The following is a 24,240-nucleotide window of genomic DNA, read 5'->3' on the forward strand; positions in this document are numbered from 1 at the left end:
CAGTTCCTGATGATCTGCTGAGTAGGTAGCTGGTGAATTGTGCTGGGAGAGACCCCTCTGTCCTGCTGGCAAGAGGTACATGGCAGCTGGGAAGGAAAGCTCTTCAGCACTGAGAGCAGCAGGGTGAGTGGAGGCTGGTTAAGCATGGAGTTAACAGTACGGTTAATCATCACCCAGCTTCTTGTGCACGTTTTGCAGGTGACTGAATTCTGACTGTTCTGCTTTTGCCAGAGTTTCTAGCAAGTTTGAAGCCAGCCTGTGGATAGCTGGCAAAAGGGCTGTAGTCATTTTGTAGTCATATCCCACAAAATAGGCTTACTTTGAGTTCTGTAGGGAGAAAAATCCCCAAATTCTGAATCTATTCAAGAAGCATTTTCTTTTCTCAGCCACTTAGAGCTCAGAACTGGACAGTTTGAGCTCTTTATTGTAGCATTTATAAATCTTTGTACTCTGTTTTTGCAGAGGACTTAGTAGTGTTGGCTTGATGGTTGGACTTGATGGACTTGATGATCTTGGAGGTCTCTTCCAACCTAAAGGATTCTATGATTCTATGAACAAAGAAATGTCACGCAGCATGTAATTGGGAAACCAGCGTGTTTTCTGTTCTCCATATTCTCCACGTGGTCTTCTGCACGTATAATCATGGGGATTGCTTATCTCAGCATGGGAGTGGCACTTGAGGGAGATACCAAGAATCTTCTGAATGTGTGCAGAGAAAAGCATCCTTGCCCTTGCCTCCCTCCTCTCACGGGTGACTTGACGTCGCAGGGTGGTGACGTGAGGCCAGTCCCCTGGTGAGAAGTGTCAGTCGTTGCTTCCCCAGCAGCACCCTCAGCTTGCCCAGGGGATGACTGGTCCCGCTCCCAGGCCCAGCCTCTCAGAGGCAGTTTACAGTAAACGCTGTGGGAAGAGGCTGTTCGCAAGACCCCTAAGCCACATGAAAGATCACTACATAAACAAGAAATGAATCACTCTTAGGAGTAAGATAAACAGGGCAGCATGTGAACTCCTCTTTGTTTTGCATGGTGGGATGGGATTTTTTTTTTTGGTTATTCCTGTGTTGGAACTTCTGAGCTTTCATTCATGTATTTTTTTTAAACTATTCAGTGTTTGACTGCATGTCAGAAATGGTTTGATGTTTCTTTTCAGTCTCCTTTAGTGAAAGAAGTTGGGCAAGGGGATTCTTCCTATCTGTATTTTGTATATTAAGTGGATTTATTTTTTTTTTAATTCTGGTCCCTCTATGATTAGTAATTAAGGAGTATATTTAAGTAGAAATAATCTTAAATTTGTGCCACTTAGAGATTAAGAGGAAATCAGTGCTATTTCTCTCTAAGCTCCTTGTCAAATATTGGAGAAAATGCTGTGAAACAGATAAGCAGCTTTGGTACAGGTTTCAGTTTTCAACTAAAATAGTTTGCTGAAGTTACTATCTGCTGATACCTCAAATGCCTGTATTTTCCCTATGCTTTGGATTCAGTTTCCACATCTCATCCTGCCTTCACAAAGCAATATTCCTCACCAGCTTGACCTGGTATTCAGTGCAACTGTTGCTTCGATCACATTCAGCCTGGTTAATCAAACCTTCATGGCAGGACACGTGCACACAGCAAATAGTGAGTATTGCCTTTACAGTATAGTCTGGGTGGAAATGCTCTTTCAGTGGCACTCAGGAATTGGGAGGATAAATCCCATTTGCAGTACCTGGTAGGGTGTGTGTGTTAGTGTATCGGTGTCCCTCACCAAAGTGATAACAATAAGGACTTAAGAAAATAGGCTGTTGCAAAGGAGTTAATGTTTCTTCCAAGCTGTTCTCATCTCAAATGCTGGGACAGTCCTAGCTAGCACAAGTTAGTTCTCACGTGTCCTTAAACATGGATGAGTTTGTCCATCTGCCACGTATAAATTTTCAATATGTTCCAACAAATGCCAGTGCTGCCCCGGGTACAGTTACTGCTCTGCAACTGAAGGAAGTTTGTTCATCTCTCCTATTAAAACTTTGTCTTTAACTTGCAGCTCTCCTCCATGGCACACACTTTGCAGTGATTTTACTGCTGTAAAACCTCTGTATACAATAGTTCAAAATTACATAAATCTCTAGTCATGGAAAAGAAGAAAATTAATTGAATAGAGTGCTGTCTGGGTGTTAATTAGTCTCTCCTGATGTCTTGGTGCGGAAGGTGGTGGTACCCAGGCAGGTACAACTCTTTTACTTCAGCATTTAAGACTTAACTGCTAGTGTGTGCTGTTGCCCAGATCACAAAGTAAAAAAGAAAATGGGGGAAAAACAACCAACAAAAGTTCAAACCCACCAAACAAACAAAAAACTGTGAGGATTGCAGTGCCTGATCTCTGTGGGCTTCACTGGCTTGTAGGGAAGTTGGTGCTGTATTTTATTCACCCTTCTGGTCTCAGAGTCATCCAGGATTTTCAGAGTCATCCAGGATTTTCAGATCTAGTGAATAATATTCTGCATAAAAGAAACAAGACACTACCTTCCCTGGCTCTCATTTAAGAAGGCTCTTTGTATATCAGAGCTTCCTTTTCGTGGCTGACGCTGGTGTCAGAGGCAGAGTGCATGGGAACATGACTGACAAGGAGTTAGTGAACCCGCTGACGTCCAGCCCCAAAAATAAAACCTTTTGTGTGTGCAGCCAAAACATTGCTCATGTCAGGAAATTCTCTGTTGCGTACTCTGAGAAGCAAATATGGTGATCTCCATGTCACTTCTGTATACCTGGAATTATTGAATTGAATTTTTGTTTCCTTCCTTTTCGGCGATATTTGAGGCTGTGATGAATTGCATACAACTGGATGAGCTGAACTTTTTATTCCCCCTTTGTTCTCAATCCTTCAAAACATCTCAAATTTAAGAAAAGTTGAAAAATAGCAGAGGAATTTGTGATACACTAGAAGAGTGGATATGCTGTCACTAAGAAGAGAACTGAAGATGAGTGATAGGAAACAGAAGTGAAGGGAAGGGCAGTTTTTGAAGATTTGTTGTGTGGGGAAAGGGGAATGAAGAGGAAAAGAAAACCCTCAAAATATGAAAATGCCTTTTTATAAAGCAATACCCATGTATTTTTCTTAATCACAATCTCAGGACCTCCATGTTTTTTTTTTCTTTTTAATAATTAAATGTCTTTTGACCTCTAGAGGCAGAGGTTTGTGTTTAATAAACCAGTTGTCAGACAGTTGATTGATGCTGGTAGTGTACTGTAAGTCTAATTAGAACACTAATACTATGGAAGGGGCCAACCAATCCATTTGCTTCTTGTGGGCTCTACCTAATTCTGCATTACAGGCTTCCTTGCTTGCAGTAAGGACTGTTATAGCAGGTGACACTCAGGACTTGGATTATTTTATTAAAATAACACAGGTTATTTTAAGAGAACAAATATGTCTGTGTGTGATGGCTGAAGGCTGTGACACCAAGAAGAAAGCCCAAGAATAATACACAGGTACCTCTTACTTGGATTTTTTTTTTTTAATATGTGTATATGCACACATTTTTATTACATGCAATTACTTTATGCAGCTCTTTTCTGCAGTATACACCCCTCAGAGATTTTTTTAATATTGTATACTATACATGCACACATTTTTATTACATGCAATTACTTTATGCAGCTCTTTTCTGCAGTATACACCCCTCAGAGTATAGAAATGAGCTCTTTTCTGCAGTATACACCCCTCAGAGAAGACCGTAGTGGAATAATCAGTGTTGTCACTGGTTAAGTTGCAATCTGGTCAGAAATGTTGAAATACTATTTTCAAATTGTATGAAGGCTATAAGGAGCACAGGATATGATTTCTTCCCGGGGAGCTCTACAGTTCCTACTGGGCAAGAGAACTGCTCTGGTTTGGTTTGACTTGGGAGGCAATACATGGTTCCTATTCCAAGTGAATATAGTATGGAAGGTGATTTTCACAGCTTTGACTGACAAGCACATCACCAGAAAATTCAGTTTCTTCTGAAAGTAAGTGGTTGTGACAGATGAGGACTGTTTTATTTTCTTTGTAAAGTAAAGAAACAATGAGTTGATGAAACTACAGCTTTTGGAAAAAAAGGCAGACAGCTTTGATTAAAGCTGTGCATAGAGAATATTGTTGGAATAAACATATCTAAGTGAAAGTACAACATACTGCTGTGATTTCTTTGGTGGAGGATGAGTTCATTATCGTTTCTCTATTAAGGCTACTGCCAGACTTAAATTAGCTTTGTTACTGTGGCTGTTCTTGCTTGATAGATTGGTCTTGGATGCTTTGTGTTGTGCTGCTTTCTGGCTTATAAATGTTACTTCATGGTGAGTAGTTAACTCTGAATTTTGTCACAACTGATTCATGTTTGGTTGGTTGTTTGTTTTGTTTGTTTTTAAAGTGCAGACACTAGAATGGTTGCAGTGATAGAGCAGTGAAGGAAAAGATTTTACTCGGTCCGTTTTAGGCTCTTGTAGGAATATTCTTGCACTAGTGCCACTCCATTTAGTATTTGACTGAGAAACCTAGTGCCTCACTTTAACACTTCCATTTTTTCTTCTTCACGACAGGTCTCTGAACAACAACTTTTTCACGTAAAGTGACAGGAGTGGGGCAGAAATGGCCAGTTCAGCCCGGGAACATCTGCTCTTTGTGCGACGCCGCAACCCGCAGCTACGGTACACCCTGAGCCCAGAGAATCTGCAGAGTTTGGCATCACAGGGCACCATGGCTGAGAACATGAACCTGCAGCGTGCCAACAGCGACACTGACTTAGTGACCTCGGATAGCAGGTCTAGTCTGACAGCCAGTATGTATGAATACACCTTGGGGCAGTCTCAGAATCTCATCATTTTCTGGGATATTAAGGAAGAAGTAGACCCGACTGACTGGATAGGGCTTTATCACATAGGTGAGTCAGAACCATTTTGTGATATTTCTGTGCATTTCTTGCTCTTTTGCCACTTCATATTTCCTTTTCTGGCTTGTATTCTGGCATACTACCTAATTAATTTAAAAGTAAAATTGAGGTAAGACTACAGAGAATTTTCTTGAATTTCTTTTCGATTTTTACTAATGCAGTGGACTACTTAAAAACACGATTCTAATTAATGTGGGTCTGGTTCCACAGTGACCTGCTAGGAGATGAAATGCATTTTTCTTGAACAAAAAATGTGCATCCACTTTGCTGTTTTCACCTTTGCTAGTGGCTGGCTTACATCCAGGGAGAGTAGGAGTACAGTATTCATCATGCAAGTTGACATGTCCTTTTCTAGCATGTATTCTGGCATACTACCTAATTAATGTAAAGGTAAAGTTGAGTTAAGACTACAGAGAATTTTCCTTGGATTTCTCATCGATTTTTACTAATGCAGTGGACTACTTAAAAACACGATTCTAATTAATGTGGGTCTGGTTCCACAGTGACCTGCTAGGAGATGAAATGCATTTTTCTTGAACAAAAAATGTGCATCCACTTTGCTGTTTTCACCTTTGCTAGTGGTTATCTTACATCCAGGGAGAGTGGGAGTACTGTATTCATCATGCAAATTGACATGCTTACATGTCTGTACAGTTGGGGTTTTTTTTTGACAAATTATTTCTTCATGCTTGTGAAAAGGTATTTTGTGTAAGTCTTTGATTTTGTAGAACTGAAATTGTATCAATTCTGTTTCTGAAGAATTCTTGTAGAAGGAAATCCTCTGAAGAGACTCTTTTCTGTGCTATTTAGGATATTTCATAGGAGGGAGTTGGGAGGAGCTCTAGGCTGGCAGGCAAGGGCCTGTGGGCAGTGTGTGCATTAGTTGATCATGTGGCTTAAAAGGAGTGAATCAGTAGGTCAAAGCAGTAGGTGCTGAGACCCTATCATCAGCAGCACGTTTGGGTTGGGATTTTCCATTGCCTTATGTTCCATCAGGTCCCTGCTGCCTGTGTGGTTGGAGCTGTCCAAAGGACAGTCTTTGTTCCCACTAGGCACTGGAGCACAGTTAGTGGGGTAGCTGTAGTGGCACATGGGGTTTGGTTGTCTTCTGAAGGAATCCAGTTCACGTGCACTGCATTTATTCTTTGCATTTAACCAGTGCTCAGTAAGTGGGGGTGAGCAGTTGATTTGTTTCAAAATTGCAATGCTTCTCTGAACCTCATTACTGACATAGATAGGAACTGTCAGTTCAACCTACCAAAAGCAGGTATAGCAGAAGCTCATGGAAACATGTCTGACCACTGGAATTTTGTCTGTGCTGGGACTAAGCTTAGTTCAATGAAATCAGCCTCAGTAGGATTTTGGAGAGGCATTTGCTGTGCCAGCTTTTTTCAAGGTGTTCCATCTTTGCATCACTTAATTATGGAATCATTTAGCTTGGAAAAGACCTTTAAGATCATCAAGTCCAAATGTAAACGTAACACTGCCAGGTCCACCAACTAAACTGTGTCCCTAAGAGCCACATCTACACATCTTTTAAACACCTCCAGGCGTGGTGGGTGGCTCAACATGCTGGGTAGATGCTGTTTCCACTTCTCATTGTTTTTTTTTTTTTTTTCCCTGATAATTTTTTCCAACATTACTGCAGCTCCACAAGCTGGACAGTATTGACTTGTGCTGTTCCAGTGCTTACCTGGGTATAAAAGCTGTATTGGAGCTGCTGCATGAGTTGCAGTCTTTCCTGGAAGGAACTGTGGGTATGTGCTAATATTTAACCCACTTAATTTAAGTGTCTCCATAATAAAGAGAAATGAATCTTCCCAACAGCGTTAGCAACTGAAGTGTGATCTGTAGAATATGCAGACTGCTAAATGGAGCTTAAATATTCTAATTTAAATACATTGAGAGCTTCAGCCTTGTAAAGCTTTGACACCCCTTCCTATTGTTTTATTTTGGTTAACAACACTTCAGGATTGCTATTCAAGATGCAGAATGAAGTACAGCATCTTTCTGTAAAATTCTTGTCGATTTTTATTGTAGGTTGTGAGTGATTTTTATCCCGCTTTCATGATTAAAAATATTTCTACTTTCAGTCTTTTGAGCTCATAAAGTTCCAAACAATGTGAACACAGGATGAGAATCCCTTAAGGAAGTGGTCAAATATGTGCCCTCTTGGGTCTCAAATCCCCATCATGTTACTCTGTAATACCAGGCTGAGTATGTTGGATTTCCTGTTTTCTTGTTAAATAATGAAAGGTTCAGGAACTCATTCACACTGAGCTTTTATCTCTACTGCTGCTTGGAATCCATAACCACTTTTGTTGGAGAGTTTTTTGTTACTGCTTTAAAATAGATCTGAGCTGAGTCTTTCCTTTAAGATTTGTGGTTTCATCATTCTGAATGATGGAATTGCACATTTCTTACAGGAGAAGGGTAAGGATATGTGCAGCCTGGTAGCCATGCCTGTCTATCTGTTGATTTAGGTTTTCTTAGGAACTCTTTCAAGTGTCCAGCATCTTTGGAAAAAAAAAATACATAAAAATTGGAAAAGTACAATCTGAAAATCTTTCATTTGCATGACATTTACAGACATAGCTCAGGTAAGTTGAATCCCACAAGGTATAATCCAGGATTTTCAGTCCTTTCTAATAATTGCTGTGAAGTACCCCTAGTTCCTGCCTGCTCCTTTGGAAGCTGAGGACACTCACTTCTTACTTTCTCAGGAGAGGGATGTTTATGGATTAATATAATTCAAATAAAAGCCTCATCTTCAAACACATTATTAATATTCAATTTGATTGCTGCTTTTTCCTCAAAATGAAAATCATTTCACTTACAAAGGCGCTCTCTTCTGGCATTGCCTCCTGAAGGCAGTTGAAATTGTGTGGTTGCTAAAACATAGATCAGTGCTCTGAGGGGGAAAAATTGGTGGTTAGTTCTGTAAATAAAGAGAAGGTGAAATTCTAAAAATCAGCATCATTCTGAGCTCAGGCACTAGTACAGAGAGGTCTGGCCAAGGTCTGAAGCAATCCAGGTACATTTTCACTCCAAATTAATTTTGTGGAATTCATCCATTATAAAAGGAATTGAAAATGATACACTAGGAAATTGTGTTGCCTCTTCATTAATTTATTGGATTAGCACTCTCTCATCAGTTTTGTATCAAGAGAAAGCCATTAGTTCTGGCTTACACCATGGAGTACTAGATGAAGGTTTTTCTACTGCAGTAGAACTTCAGTGAAATGTTTGGCCTGTTAAATGATTAGGAAAGTAGATATTATCTTTTTAAAAAGGGAAAAACCTAGGGGAGAACCATAGGAACATCTTATTCTGAAGGACTGACTATTATTTTTTTAAGTGCATGTGAATTTTTTTCCAGACCTTTTTTTTTTTTTAAAAAAAAAAAAGGGAAGGAAGAAATAAATGAACAAACACTTTGTAGAAAAGACTGCATATTTTGTTAGACCTTAATTTGGTATAGATGGCCTCAGGATACTCCTCTGCAGTAACTTTCAGTCTTTAATTTTTGAATGTCAGAAGTTGTATCTAACTGGGAAAAATTCTGCCTAGCTCTACAGAGTTAAATGCGTGCTCAGTTTTTCTAGAATTTTGTATTTTAAGGAATGTTTTAGATACATGTGTGAGTTTGCTGGTTTTAGTACCACACTTGTATCTTCCTTTATTTCATCACAGTGGATGAAAGGATACAGGATTATCAGAAGAAAACATATATGAGGGACACAGCATATTCTATGAAGGAAAACTTCCTTTGTCCTGACTAATTCTGGTTTTGTACTGTCTGAACTTTTTGAACTGTCAGTAGTGCTTCTTGAATAGTCTTGTCCATTAAATTTTCTTGGAGTGGCTTTCTAGCTCCAGAGGCAAGATGTGTGGAGAATGTAGATAATGCATCTATGAAAATCTAAATCTATAAAAGAAATACAGGTTTATAATTTCTTTGAGCTTTCAAAGCTTTCAGCTTTGCTTAGAATGGACTTCTCATTTCTTCAGGACCAGTTGTGAGAACTGTCACTTGTAAGTGACAAGGCATGATGAAATTCTAAGAAGGAACTTTATTAGTAGAGCTATTGTACTCTGAGGAGTAAGGGTAAATTTTCAGTCTTTCTGCCCTAATGAGAAGAAAGAGGTCCATTCTCAATTCTTTTAATCTATTTGGTTTTTTTTTTGTTTTTTTTTTTTTTTTTAAAAAGAGCTCAGGTAAGATTTAGACTGAAAACCTTCTTCATCTTTTGAAGTAGTAGAAGACTACAGAAATTAACAAACACTTTTTACATCCTTTTAGACACATGAAGTTTTCTTGTCTAGTAGTCACCCAGCTTTTGCTCTGTACGAGCATGTTTTAAGTGCTGCTTGTAGAAAACAGTTTTAAGCTATTGGAGTTTTATGGACATTTTTTCATCTAATTAAGAGAAAACTGAATCTTACTACAGCAATAGTGGTCAGGCTCTGGAATCCTGTAGTGAGTAAGGCTGTGCAAAGTATTGGACCCAGATGGAATGAAAAAAGAGAGAGATACTCAGTTTGAAGGGACCATGAGATATCCCAGAATCTTGCTGTTGTGTTATTGTAGAGACAGGGTACCAGGACTTCCTTGGTCAATGAGAACTGCTCAAGAAGATGACAAGGTGGACTCTCTCCACTACTTGTGGGGATGCTGAGGGCAGTTGAATCTTGATGAGAAGAATAAAAAGTCAGGAGAGATAAGCAAATCCTACTTTTGTTTTAAATAGATTAACTCCCATGGCCAAATTGCCCAGGTTGGCCTATTTTTGTCCTCATTTGTGGAGTCCCATTTATGAGAGGCATGCCCTTATTCTAGAGATTCTTAGCACATTTAAAATGCTATCAAAGGTCATTATATTTATTTCCATCAGTTGCTTTTCACAGGCTGCTTGGCTTTTTGTTGTACCTACAGCATAGAGCCACAATAGCATTCTAAAAACCGAACAAAAAACCCCCAACAACCAATGCAAAGTTATTTAGGGCAATATAGATAGGATCTAGGTTTATACTAAGCCTCCTAGGGTAATGGAGTTTGGAGCCTTTCCATTTCAGGTCAGACAAGATTAAAAAGAAAGCAGCTTTCACATGTAAGCTGCTATTTTAAGTGTATTAAAGGCCATTTATTAGACAGAGAGATTATAAAATGTTAAGATACTTTGTTCCCAGAAGATCTCTCTGGTTTCCAGTATAGAAAACATACAAAGTAATAACTTCATTATCTTCCAGAAAAGCCTGAGTATTCACTTGATTTTTTTTACCTTCCTGTTTTAGCAAAATGAGTATTTTTCTCTACTTTAAAATCTGAGGAGTACTGTTAATGCCTAATGACTAGTTACTGGGCATAGTGGTATTAATTTGTGGTTACTTCTCATTTTGGCTGCTACTAAAGTCTGCAAACTGTGGCCTTGACTTCCTGTGCAGAAGAGTCTCACTTTACCCAGCTGGCTCCATGGTCTTTGGCTTAGGCTTCCCAGAGCCTGGTGTTGCACTGTTTGTCATCAACTATCGGGTTGTTTTGGGATTTTTTATGGTATCAACTGAATATCACTGAGGTGATTTTGTTCTCTTCAGAAAGTAGACAGAAAGAGCAGCTATGGCTCTGAAGCTCTGGAAGAGCCATACCTGGGCATGTTGAGATGTCAGTGACACTCCCACTAGAGATACATGCTTAAATACTATGCATAACAGAAAAATTCAGAGTTGACAATAAGTAGGAGAGAACTTGAATTCATGTTGACCTGCATCTGGGATTGGCCTTGGTCTATGTCTGTCTGATGTTGATATTTTTGATAAGAGAAAGTGTGTGGAAAAAGCTGTCTTGAAATACTTCATTTGCTGGTGACTTAGTAATATTTAGGAAAAAGCCACCTCTGAATGGGATAATGGAAAGTAAAGGTACTCTGATCATAAAATCATAGAAGGGTTTGAGTTGGAAGGGACCTTAAAGATCACCTAGTTCCAACCCCCCTGCTGTGAGCAGGGACACCTCCCACTAGGGTAGGTTGCTCAAAGCCCTATCCAACCTTGAACACATTCAGTGTCAGAGCATCTACAACCTCCCTGGGCAGCATGTTCCAAGTGACTCGCCACCCTCATAGTGAAAATCTTCTTCCTAATTTCTAATCTAAATCTGCCCTCTTCCAGTTTAAAGCCATTACCCCTCATACTGTTGCTACAAGCCCTCATAAAAAAAATCCCTCTCCAGCTTTCTTGTAGGCCCCCTTCAGATACTGGAAGGCTACAATGAAGTTTCCCCAGAGCCTTCTCTTCTCCAGGCTCAACAACCACAACTCTTTCAGCCTGTCCTCATAGGAGAGGTGTTCCAGCTCCCTGGTTGTCTTTGTGGCCCTCCTCTGGTCCAAGAGGTCTGTGTCCCTCTTGTATTGGGGTGCTCCAGAGCTGGACATAGTACTCCAGGTGGGGTCTTATGCAAGTGGAGTAGAGGGGGAGAGCCACCCCCCTTGACCTGCTGGCCACGCTGCTTTTGATGCAGCCCAGGATGTGGTTGGTTTGTGGGCTTCACTGACACATTGTTGGCTCATGTTGAGCTTTTCATCAAACAGCACCTCTAATATAGGAATTGTATCCTAAAATCATGTGTGGTGAGGCTTACAGTGGTTTTAAAAAAAAATATATCTGTAACCAAGGATCTTCAGAAGCTTTCCTTCCAGGTACTGCATTTCAATTTTATTCTTTTCCCTCTTCCTAGATCTTGATCCACATGCAAAGCTACTTTATCCCCACTAACAAAATATGGTACTTTCTCCTCCTCAGTTGTGAGCTACTAAATTTTGCTCAATAATCAGTGTATGGACAGCATAATATCTTCTTTTTACTGCAAAAGTTAGAAGACATGAATAGAAGATGCTTTCTCTATTTTCCTTTATGGAGCCAGATACCTTAAAAGATACACTCACTGTGTTAAATTACACTCATTAGATTCCTTTCAAGAAGAAAAGAACTACTTCCCTGCTTAAAAATAAAAACAAAACCTAGAGTCTTGTAGGGTGATATTTACGTCTGGAAGAAATTCAAGTGGCGACAGAGAAAGAGTTGCCAAAAATATCCAAACCTTTCAGTTAATTGTCTTTTTTAAGTTTTTGAGATACCCCTGACCTGAAAACCAGACAAACGTAGCTGCAGGGAGGATACTTTTAGCTGTGTTGTCAGTGTCTTTCCACTGCAAGAGGTTTTGGCATGACAACACTTATAATCTTTTGGATAGAAAGCACGTCTCCCCACCCTACTTCTTTGATGCAAGTGGATGTTCCAGCAGATGGGAAGATGGCAAATAAAAACACTGGATGATGGCAAACTATGTACACTTCTGAATTAATAAAACTCCCTTTTACCATAGAACTGCCTTGTCCTGGCTTCTTTTTTTTCTGTGCTTGAAGGATGTTGGCTTTCATTTTGATTTTTTAAAAGACATCTGCTGAACTGCTTTCTATCATCAAATCAACATGACATACAGTATTTACAAAATAATTTGGGGAAAAAACAGTTATTCCAAATCACTTACAAGTGGATTGAAAAAGTAGTTGGGTTAATTCATATATTGATTTGTTTCACGTAAGTAATAGATTATGGATTAGTTTTTGCATTATGCACAGTGTTAGAAGCACTCCTGTAAATTTTTTATGAAGCTCTTGGCTCTTCCATCTCTATGAATTTATCAATGGCTGTAAGAATTTGAATTAATGGAGAATTGCTAGAAGCTCAGTATTAACTACAGTATGTTAAGGATGTAACTAACTGTTTTAACTACTGGTGTAGTTCATACTAGAACTCTGAAAATAACACTTTATTGTTGGATATGTTTAATACAACCTTTTAATATATGCTGATATTGGATACACAGGTTCTTAAATTGTAACCAGAGGAGGTTACTGAAGGTGTGCCAAGTTTTGATCTCAATAGGCCTCTTTTTCTAGCAAAGCTCATCAAGATGTATCTTGCAACTTACTCTATTTGAGGACCTGAAAAGATCCAGAGATTGGCCAGGCCTGACCATCTTAGAGCTATTCTGGTATGGAAACATTTTCATCTGGGCCTGAGTGGCACCCAGTCCTTGTACAATTTGCCAGTTTGGTGTAGGAGAGGTACCAGTGTGAGGTGAAGATGCTACAAGAGTGCAGTTAAACTGACTGTGCTTAGCTGGCGTTTACTCCTTGGGGAAAAACAAAGCCTACAAACCTCTGCATTGGCAGTGTTTCTTGTCTGTTTGCCCAGCAGCATCCAGGACTCCATTGCTTTCATTCTGGTGAGCAGCCAGTTCCCAAGCAAGCAGATACTGTGCTTCAGAGCTTTGTTTCAAGGTCTGATCAAACTCTGTATGAGATCTGCCTCCTTTGTCTAGCGGTCATTCAGAGCTCATGTCAAACTGGTTAGTCTTTGGTTGTAGTTTCAGTCACCAGTCACTCATTCCATCACTAATGTGTCAGTAGTCCTTGAAAATTTACAAAAAATAGTAGATTCATTGTCCTTGTTATTCCTACCCCGACCTTGGGAATAAATTAATCCTTTATATTCCCATGTCCAGTAATGCAAAAAATGAACCTAGAACTTCTATAAAAATAACCATAGTTTCCCACATATTCTGGTAAGGAGAAGAGGAAGAAATAAAGATTTGTTACTTTGCCTGGAAGGAGCAAGTTGAGTGCTGTAAAGTGTTAAGTGAATGGAAGGGAGTTTATTTAGAAAAATTGTAGAATATATTCAAAATGACATGCATAGTTATGCAGATGTATAATCAGATCATAAGGGAAATTGGCAAAGGATATTTATTCTTAAAGGGCGTATTTAAGAATTCAGTTTCAGCTTGATCTCTTCTTGCATGTCACTGTTAATATCAAACCCACTTTCCTGTACATAGAAAATGGTTTGATAGATACAGGTCACTGGTTTCTAGTTCTCTTACAGAAAGCTGGATTAGAAATTCAGTTTCTAGTTTTCCCTGACAATAATTCTGTAATCATTGCTATTCAGTTACTATGAGAAATTTTCATTATTTGATATGGTATGAACTCTAATGCTTCTTTCCTTGAGAATTTAAACTTTATCTGATGGTCATAAATGGGATCCACATGATTGGAGTTGCACTTGAGGATAATTTTTGACATATTAAAACCGAAAGGTTGGACCTACTAGGTGTCACCTGGGAAAAGAACTCAGAATTGAAGGCATTCAGTGCCTTGCAAGATCAGGACCTTAATCAATGTTCTATATTTGCCATCAAATGCAGAAGCACTTTCTCACATATGAAGGCAGTTAAGCTGAAATAGGTTTGGCTTTGTAAGATAGCATATGAATAGAAAAACCATTGTAGCACCATGGCAGGCATATACCATTGTCACCAAGATAAAGATCCAGTAATGACCTCATAAAAAAAGAAAAAAAAACCCTTTCTGTGTTCACTGTAGTTTAATTTGTATAAAGTTTTTCATGCATGACATAGCTCAGCAGATTGTAGTCTGCAGGGAGACAGAAATTTCAGTTTGAGAAATTTTTCAATATAGACATGTCTCTGAATTTTAGTAGGCTTACACAGTTGCTTTCAAGATACTGAGTAAGGATGCAACATGTTGATACCTAAATCAGCAATGAATAAGATTTTTAAGAGTTACTGATGGGGTAGTACTTAATGTACAGGCAACAATGCTTTCTCTGATGTATTCTTTAACTTGTAAATTATTTGAGTGATATGATGAGATCCAGTTCCAGTTCCCTTTAAAAACAAAACCCCCACAGCTATTATGTTGTAGCAAGTAAAACCAAAGACAACCCACCTGACATCAGTGGTATTTCAGCAAATGATCTGAATAGCTTTATGATATCTGTTGTCCATTTGGCTAGATGTTCTGAATTGTTAACACATAAACCAGCCTTAATCACAGCACACTTAATTGAGTACACTCCTCCTTTCCTGCTCAAGCAGAAAAATTCCCACCTTTCAGATTCCTGTGGATTCCTGTCTTTGGTGCTACTATTTACTGTCCATTGGCTGAGCAGGGCTGGGCTGGCAGAGCATTTACTCTCCCAAGAACACAAACAGCTCTATGCAGATTTAGTATCTCTTGTGGGATGAGGGGAGCAGCAGGGTGGCTGCAGGGACTCTGCAGGTGTGTGTAACCAGGAGCAGGAGGGACCATCTCTTTGGCAGTAATTTGCCACTCGACCTGCTCAGCTGCAGTGTGCTGGAGTGATCCCAGCAGAGAGGGTGTGATGGGATGTGATTTGGAGGCTGCTGTAATAGGAGAGCAAGTCTTACTGTGCTTTTTGTAATCACTTATTTATGCTCTGGGTGTACTTGTATTGCCAGGAGTAGCTGAGTTGGCGAGCCTTTGTTTCTAGTTGTATTTAATTCTAGGTTCTGTGTTTTTCCTGCAGAGTCCCAGGGAATGACTACTCTTTAAAAATATTCTCCTTGGAATGTAAAAGAAATAAGGGACATTTTGTTATCCACAGGTGCTTTCAAGCTATTGATACAAATTAGTAAAACTACTTTCCCTTCATTAGTCTATACATTTTCGTGATCCTTCTTGCTGTCTCATGTTACCACTGTGAGAGAAAAAGGTTTTTACTTCTTTGCTTTCTTGCTAAAATGTTAAATAAGCAAGGTGTTTATTACCGTTTTTGACTTCTAGTCATGATTTTAATATAATTTGCTTTGATTTTTGGCACTCACGCTGCTGTTTCTTGAGAATTGCATCATGACCTTTGTATTTCTTTTAGCTTTGGTCTCATCCAGTTTAACCTACAGAGCTATTTAGTGCTTGTCATAAGCAGTGTTTGACTTTGCTCCCATCTTCATAACATGAGCTTAAAGGTTTGGGACTAGAAGTACCTTTATTGGCACCCTTTTTGTTTAGGAGGTAAATCTTAACCTTGAAGAAACAATCTGTCTCATTACAAAGCTAATGAAGCATATGTGTTGGGAAAATAACCTAGGCAATGTTTGGGGAAAAAAATGTCTTTCCCATTACTCTGAATATGGTATGGTGGTGCTAAAGACAAATTAGCAGTTTTTCTGTTTATTATGTGAAAACTCTGTTTATGCTGTCAGTGCATTACCCTAGAGTTAAGTTATCCTGGCAATTATAAATTCTCCTCTGCTGAAGTAGATTGCAAAGATCCTGGGCAGCCTTCCAACCTTCTATTTCACTCTTCATCTACTGCATGAGAAGTAATGAAGAGTAGGTTTGTAAGGTGCAATTGCTTGAATAATTCCTTTTTACTTAGGACTGCTGTGCAGTTAGACATAATTAATCAAGACTTGTGATAGAATACCATTTTAATTTCCAGTGGAAAAGTCTTCCATTTAGCTAGGATGTGGACCACCAGTGGTACAAAAGGTAGGCTATATGGTACTGAAGAATATTTATTAATGTCTCAGTAATGTTGTAGATATGCATGCACTAGAAAATCCAGTTACTGTGAACAGACTGAAGCTGTGTTTAGTTAGTTGAATATGAAGTACATTAATCTAAAGACTGCATTGAGCTAAAACTAGAGTGTTGTGATTCTTTGAAGATGAGAAGAGCCTGCTCAAAGTGTTTGATTTCAAAACAGTGGAGCAGGATGAACTCAGTCTTTAGAAGTCCCACTTGTTCACTATTCAAGTAATTACCACCTAGCATTACTCCAGTTCTCTTTTTGCTCAAAGATTGAGCAATTAACTTCCTGGTAATAGACTACAAAACACAGAAGAGTCTTTGGTTTTAGGCAAGGGCGTTTGGTAGTGTGTTTGTTTTTAGATTTTGTTGTTGTTTGTTTCTTTCTTTGTTTTTCTCCAAATTCCACTTCTGTTCCTTCTACCTTTTTTTTTTTTTTTTTGTGGAAGGAGAATTCTGTGGAAATATGTCAAAATTTAGGTTTGTGACCTACTGTGAGCAAACAAACAAAGAACCTAATTTGAAGTAGGAAATAATGGCTTTTTTTTCCCCCCTATCTCTACACAGTATGGATTTGTGTTGTTTTGTTGGTTTTTTTTTTTCCTTCTCTTGATTTGAGGAGTCTGTATACACATTTTTGCTTGGTCTCTCTGCCTTTGTACTTCTTGTATTTTTATACTGTATTTGTGTTAAGGTGAGGGGGAGTCTGACTGGGAAAAGTCATTAAGATGATCAAGAAGTTGAAGCTGCCTTGCCCTAGAGAAAACAAATGACTCCTCTCTCCAAAAAAACCCACTGACTTTAAGTGTAGCTTTGGGTTGCATAAAACTTGGTTATCATTTTCCTTTGAATATTTGCTGATGTGACTTACTGTGCAACCAACTGACTGCTGAACATGGCAGGAGGCCATGTGAGGGTGCTCCTCTGTGGAGTGCTTGCTGATTCTGTGGCTGTAACTCTTAGCTGCAGTGTGAAACTACATCATTAGAAGCGCGGTTGGACCTCGGGTTTCTCCTTTGAGATAAGCTTTAAAACAATGAAATATTTCTAGATGTTTGGACTGGCATCTTATGAACTTGTGTATGATGGAGTTAGTGGATTGCAAAGGTGCATGCTAAGGTTTGGAGTCATCTTTGTTTGCCAGACCAGGTAAAGATGACAGATCGTACAAGGATCAAGGGATATTCCAATACAGAGAAGTCATCAAATAGAAAAATGAAGTCCAAGGCAATCAACTGGAAAGACTGAACAGACACTGACCCAGACTGTAAAGACTGCCAAGAGTAATGGAGCAAATGAAGAGGTGACGAAGAGATTTTATTGTCTTCATTGAATCTGCCTGAAGAGTTTGTGCTGGAGACTTGGTGTGCAGTTTCCCTTCATTGGAGAGCCTCGGTTGATCATTTCTCCACGAGTGGAGTTGTGTTGATGAGATTGCCTCTCAGAACTCTCTGGTGATGCTAACATGTTCTGGGAGATTCAGTACCCTGTCTGGACCATGCCATGTTTCCAAAACGTGTGCATATGGAGCGAGCCTTTCAAGTGGAAGAGAGTCTTGGCACCTTTGCCAGGCCAGCAGATGAGCATACATTGTCACTTAGACTTGATGATCTTAAAGGTCTCTTCCAACCTAAAGGATTCTATGATTCTATAATTGGTAAATGTCTAGCCAGAGACATCTGTTCAGCATTGTCATGCTGCTAAATTCATGTCTAATAGACAATAGCGTAGAAAAATTTTAATGAAAAATTGCCATTTTTCACTTAATGACTGAGAATACTCAAGATACTTGAGTTGCAGTCTTTGTGCTTCCAATTTATGTGAGAATCCAGAGAATGGCAAAAGCAATTTGTAATAACCAGTGTTTCATGAAATCTTTTCTTGCTTGGCAAATGGATTTTTTTATTTGTTCCTGTCATGATTTCAGATATTCAGAAAGATGAAACCCTGGGGATGAGTGGTTCTTGGAAAGATGTAAAAATGTTTCTGGTTCTTTGTATTTGTTTTTAAAGAGTTGAACTTTTCCATGACATGGGACTTGATTCCATAGCTGGAGACACTTGAAGGTCTTCCAGGGACTTCTTGTTTCCTTGGCCCTGGGTGATGACCTCCTGGCAGCCAGTGTTCCCAGAGCTCCATGATGAGGTGGTTCTGTGCTGCGTTACCCATCTCACTGAAAAGGCTTCAACTTGGGATGCATAATTGGATCATGGACCCTGTGACTTTGGGCAGTGGCACCCAGGATCTGAAATAAAGTTCTCATGAGGCATAATGGCAACAATGTTTTTAATCTAAATATTGGGGAGGTTAACTAAACTATTTCAGGGAAGTTTTTGTGTCTCCACAAGGAAAAAAACAAAACAAAACAAACCACAAAACCTACTTTATGTTCCTCATTGGCCAGAGTATATTGCTTTATAAGTGGGTATAAAGAGAGTTACGATGATGACAAACACACGTCGTGTTTCACAGAAAATATTTCAGGTTCTTTTAGAACTTCCTCCTGCTCATTTCTTTAGAAAACTCAGACTGACTTATCTTACTGTGTGTGTATTGGATGAATTTCTTCCAGGATGTGTTGGCTCATTTCCTTGAGTACTTGTGAATTTTCTGAATTTTTTTTCAGTCACAACAAATAGCTGAAAAAGCTTTAAGGAAATGAGTCAACCTCCTGAAATAAATTGCTTACTGAATCGAGGGTACTGTGTTCGAAATCAGACGCCCTTGATGGTTCTGTGGATACTAATTCTCTGAAAAATCTATTATATATACTCCATGTTCCCAAAAGATTTAGGAGAAAATATCCCAAACGAGCACTAGAGCTTTGCTGTTAGAAATGTAGGGCATATTTTCAGGCTCCCAGGTACCAGCACGGGAGTTGTCATTGGGAAGTGACAGGCAGAATCTCTAATGCAAAAATAAGGATGTCACTGAAGTTGAGTGTAAATTAAAAGGAGGAAGGTAAGATGCTGAGCCGAGGATTACCAAGCTTTCTTAAAATAGCATCCTGAAATCTGAGGGCTGCATAGGCAATGTGCTTTGCTCCTTATTTCATCACTTGCAAACAATTTGCACTGTGATTTTGGGAGCCCTTTCTGATGGCATCCTGCATGCCCTGCAGTCATCTGAAGCAGGTCTGTTTGTTGTGTGAGGGCAGGTCCATGGCCTGGGCTCCTCCTCTTCGGGCTCCAAGAGTCCAAGCAGGGAGTTTGTGTGCACAGGGCTTTGCTGAGTCACTGTGCTGGCAACTGCCTGGAGTCCTGCATAGTTTAAAAAGAAGAAAGAGTTTGAATTCTGGATCTGAACTTTGAACTTGGTTGGAGCGGTAAGGAGCCAGCTTGCCTTGCTTTTGTCTGTCACACAGAAAGTCACTGCTGCAAGCAATAAATACATCTCCAAAGAGATGACATGAACTTGTTGGCTTTTTAGGCACTCTGGAAAAATCTGAATACATGCAGATCACAACGGAGAGAAGAGAGTGCAGGTAACTGCAAAGTAGTTGGCCCCGTTGCTGTGTGAAGTGTCTCAAAACAGAGAGACTTGGATAAGGGAGTGTGGAGACAGGGCAGGTCTCTGCCTCTGTTTTTTTAGTGTTTGTCCATGACTTGCAGTCATGAGCAATTGACTTTGCTACACTTCTCTCCTTGAAGAATACGTTTGCCATGGGAGTTTGATTTAAAAGTTTTTTAATGTGAGCTGTAGGAGTGAAGTAGCAGTATGCTTTGGGAGTTTGGGGTGGTTCCACAGCGGTTTTGTCCAGCTGAAATCTTTTCTGAAGGAAGAGCACAGGTATTTCCTAGCTCTTCTGAAGAAAGTGGAATGTGAAGGGGAAGGTGAAACCAACCAACCAACCAAAACCACTAAAACCCAACTATGATCATCAGCAACTGTAAAGCAGTCCCAGTTCATAGTGTTGAGGATTTAGGATAGTGATGGCTTTTTTCCCTCCATTTTTTTTGTATCTTTACAAGAGTATGGTGGTATATGTTCTAGTTTCTTTCCAAGTCCTTGTAAATATTTCCAACCCTCTATGCTTTCCTGGTATAAAATCTGAGTACCTCATTTTGTAGTTTATTTTTTTTAGTTGAATCATTCCCATTTCTTGTGGAGGTGGCAAGATTGGAGCTCTGCAACTGTGCGGGGAGGGAACACATGCTGCATTCCTCTTACCAAGGGCAAGGGAAAGGGCAGAATAATCACAGTTTATTTCAAAAACAACAACAAACAGAATTGCATTAGTAGAAGTGTCCCTGTTGAAGAATCTGAAGCAGTTACTGATTGTAATACATTTGGCAGCATTGCAGGAAAGAAGAACAGTGCTTGACATGAGATTGACTTGCAGGTTAGCACAGGTACCTGCTTGCAGCTCCAGGTGGGAGGCACAGGGGCTGGAATACAGAGTGTGGTAGAGAAAATCAGAAAAAATGGATAACTACAACCATGACAAACCATTAGCACTTCGGGTTTGGTCTCCTCAGCAAAGAACTGACAGAAGATTGTGACTTTCTGTCAAGTAAACAAGCCACAGGCTGCAGTCCAAGGGACCCTCCAGCAGGTCAGGGACAGTACAAGAATGCAGGCACTGAGACACAAGGGAACAAATTACATTTCCTGTGCCTGCATACCTTGCAAAAATAGCATCTTTGAAAACGTATGTGCAAATTTAGATTATGCTGTGCTCCTGCACTATTTCTGGGTTATCCTGTGTCTGCTTGAATATTAATACAAAATATAACAACACTATATTGTTTGGTGGAAATGGCTGAAAAAAACATGATGTGCTTCTGAAAAGTGAACTGGGTCAGACTTCCGTCATATGCTCGTCCAAATAACCCTTCTCCTGGTGTCTGCAGGGTTTCCTTCACTGTGCTGTTAAATTCTGCAATGTCCACATGCTGGTGGCAGATCCCAAAATGTCATAGTCTGGAAGTAATCAGTGACACACAATATCAAATTGTACAAAAATGCAGAAACCACAGCTGAGCGAAAAATTACACCCTGGGGACTCGGCTCATAAATTGGATTAACAAAGTTTTCAGGATCAGAGCTGACTGTGTGAAACTGTGCATAGTTAGGTGTAATGTAACCAATCTGAACAGGTGTGCTTTGTTTATTGTTTATTTTTTTTTTTAAGAAAGCATTTTTATATATGTCTAAAGCCTTAGGTTTCTTTTGTGTTGTTTTGTTGTGTTTGTGTATTGCTTGGCAAATTCTTGGATATCCAATGCCATATTGAGTAGTGCCAGCTGTTGTCACCTACCAATAAAGGAGTAATATGTGCCTTTAACAACATTTAAAATATTTTATTTCAGGTGTAACATTAGTATTTAAATGCCTAGTGATGGTTTTTCACTTTTTTATGGCTCTGGTGGGCTTCAGAGTGAAGTCATATTATCCTACATAATGTATTCATTCTGTTAATTATTAATAGCCATATCAAATCTAAAGTGAATCCTGAATCCTTACATCAAAAGCAGAAGGTAAGTAGAAGAAAAAAATTCTCTGGTCAGAGCTAGGAGTATGAAATACTTCTTGCATTGGTAAAGCATCCCAGCACATTTAAGTCAAGTAATAGCAACGGCCTCGTTAATAATTTTTAAAATATTATAATGTTTAGGTCTACTTTTATGCCACTTCAGAACAGTTTTTGGTATAAACTCATTCAGGTGAAGAGACTGTAAAGAGCCTGGAAGGGCTTTTCAGCAGTGGAAAGTCTGTAAGATGAGAATGTGCCACTAGATCATGCCATCGTGAGGCAGTGAGGAGGGGAGGGAAGTGTAGCTCACCAGGAATATAAGTGGTGATGGTGACAAAGGTAGTGAAGGGTGGTGATTCAGGCAGTGAAGGGGAGTGATTCAGCATATTCCTTTAATAGCTTTCCCAAGAGCATGGCTTGCCTGAGTGGGCTGTCTTTATGCTGACCTATTCTTCCTCCCTATCTGTGGGTTTTCCACAGCATTACTTAGCCATTTGGATGCCTTAGCAGACATACACAAACATAAATAAAATCCCAGGGCGTTACTGTTCTCTTAAGCTAGAGGTTGTGTGGTTTGTAGAAAGGAAAGGAGAAATGGCTCATGCAGAAGTCTCTACAATATCATAGTTAGTGGGCTCCCTCCTAACAGAGGCACAGGAGGGGAGCACTGGTACCTGGGGTTAGAAACTGATTTCTGAGCTTTTTGGTAGCAGGTTTTACATTTGGTTTAGGTTATTGAAAAGTTGAAGTACGACAGAAGTGTATTGTTTATATATAAATATTTTTCTATATTCCAAACCAGCAAGCTCTCTGACTTTCTAATAAATTCCCCAAGAAACCTATTACTGTCAGATGACAACAATAGACTAGTTTGCATTCCTGAATAATATTGAAGATAAACTTAAAAATAACAGCTGCCAAGGGAATGTTAAATCCCACAAGATACTGAAGAAATGTGTGCTGCAGAGACATCCTTTATTGACAACTTTTAGAAACAAGAAGGATTTCTAAAAGGCAGTGAGTAATTACTTGGAACTGGCAAGGAACAAAACGGTTTTAGAAATTTTTTGTATTAGATGTGGGAATGGACTTGAACACTGAGAATAAAATGCCAGCTGATATTGTGACCATCCAAAGGCTGGAAGAGATTAAGAACGTTGATCAGACAATGTCAGAGACTACAAGCAATTATCAAATGCAATCAAAAGTGAAAAGTAATAAAATGCAATAAACCCCCAAAACAAACAAACAACCCAAAACCTCCCAAAAAGACTGAATAAACATCTAGTAAACCAAAGGCTGAAAATACAGGAGTGATTGACTGCTTAAATGAACCTCCACAGGACCCTTGAGGAGTGCATCTGGCATTGACTTTGCATCTGGCATTGACTTTGCATCTGGCACCAGGAAAGAAAATAGAGTTTTAGGAAACCTGACGGTGGGACTTAGTATAAAAAGCAAAATAAACCCACCAAACTAGCTGGCCATGAAAGCAGCTGATGGGTCATGGTGTGCAAAGGCTGGGTCAGCTCTTTGGGTGACACTGGCTTTGTGGCTTGGAATGTTTTGTGCTCTGAGTTTTACACCCTTGCTAATGATGAATCATCTTTTTAAAAAATAAAAATCTTGCAGAAAACCTTCAGTAATTCTGGTTGAAACTTTCACCTACACAAAAAAAACGCTTGTCATAACTGGCAGAGGGTGTGTATAAGTGGGCAATTAAAACAGAAGTCATTTTTGTTGTTACACTCATTCTCCTCCGTGGCCATCAGCAGAAGATGCCATCTAGCAAGGGAGTGCCTCCCTCCCTTACCTGTCTCAGAGATCCCCACAAATGAGATTCCAGCTCATGAGGATACTTTAAGCCCTTATGGAGATTTAAGAAGAAATACATACCTTGTATCTCTTGTACTTTTTTTCTGAGTAGCATATTATTTGTTCAGTTCTAGAAAAGAAATTTATTTACTGAATTTAGCTTTTTGGTTTGCTTGCAATTTGCATATATAAAATTAAAGATTTTTTGCAGAATTAGTTCAGAATTATTAGATATACCTCATTGACTCTATCTGGGCCTGTGACTCTTTTATTAGAAGTTGTGACATGAATTGATGGTTAGAAGTGCAAGCTTTAAAAATTATTACTGATTCCTGTGATAAATATCTAGGTCTGACTTTCCACGAGATTCTGAGGATCATCTACCAGATGAGGTTTTTCAGTTTACAAATTTATTAAGCTGAAAACTTTGTTAATAAATCATGGTTCCTTACAGACTGTGATCATCTCAGTTTTAGGACCAGTGGAAATAGACACACTACTTATGAAAAAGTGTTTGCAAAATTTATGTGACTTTTTAAAGTATTTGCACATTGTTATTAAGTTGTAGGGCATTGGAAGTAGGATGGCTGCTGATAACTAGGGCTGGGATGGCTCCTGTTACTTAGGACAGG

At 39.3% G+C, this 24,240-nt stretch overlaps 1 protein-coding gene across 1 annotated transcript in view; it reads left to right on the forward strand.

Annotated features, from left to right (window-relative positions):
- Positions 1–4,599: 4,599 nt before the first annotated feature.
- LOC103782501 (E3 ubiquitin-protein ligase HECW2-like) overlaps positions 4,600–24,240 on the forward strand; it is a gene marked incomplete at its 3' end in the record, with an annotated part of 52,983 nt that continues 33,342 nt past the window's right edge. The window contains exon 1 of the mRNA XM_008950272.1: positions 4,600–4,891. Within this exon, the coding sequence (XP_008948520.1) occupies positions 4,600–4,891 (292 nt within the window). The remainder of the gene's footprint in view (positions 4,892–24,240) is intronic.

This window comes from Merops nubicus, unplaced genomic scaffold (assembly GCF_000691845.1).
Source record: "Merops nubicus isolate BGI_N331 unplaced genomic scaffold, ASM69184v1 scaffold6662, whole genome shotgun sequence".
Taxonomy (NCBI): domain Eukaryota; kingdom Metazoa; phylum Chordata; class Aves; order Coraciiformes; family Meropidae; genus Merops; species Merops nubicus.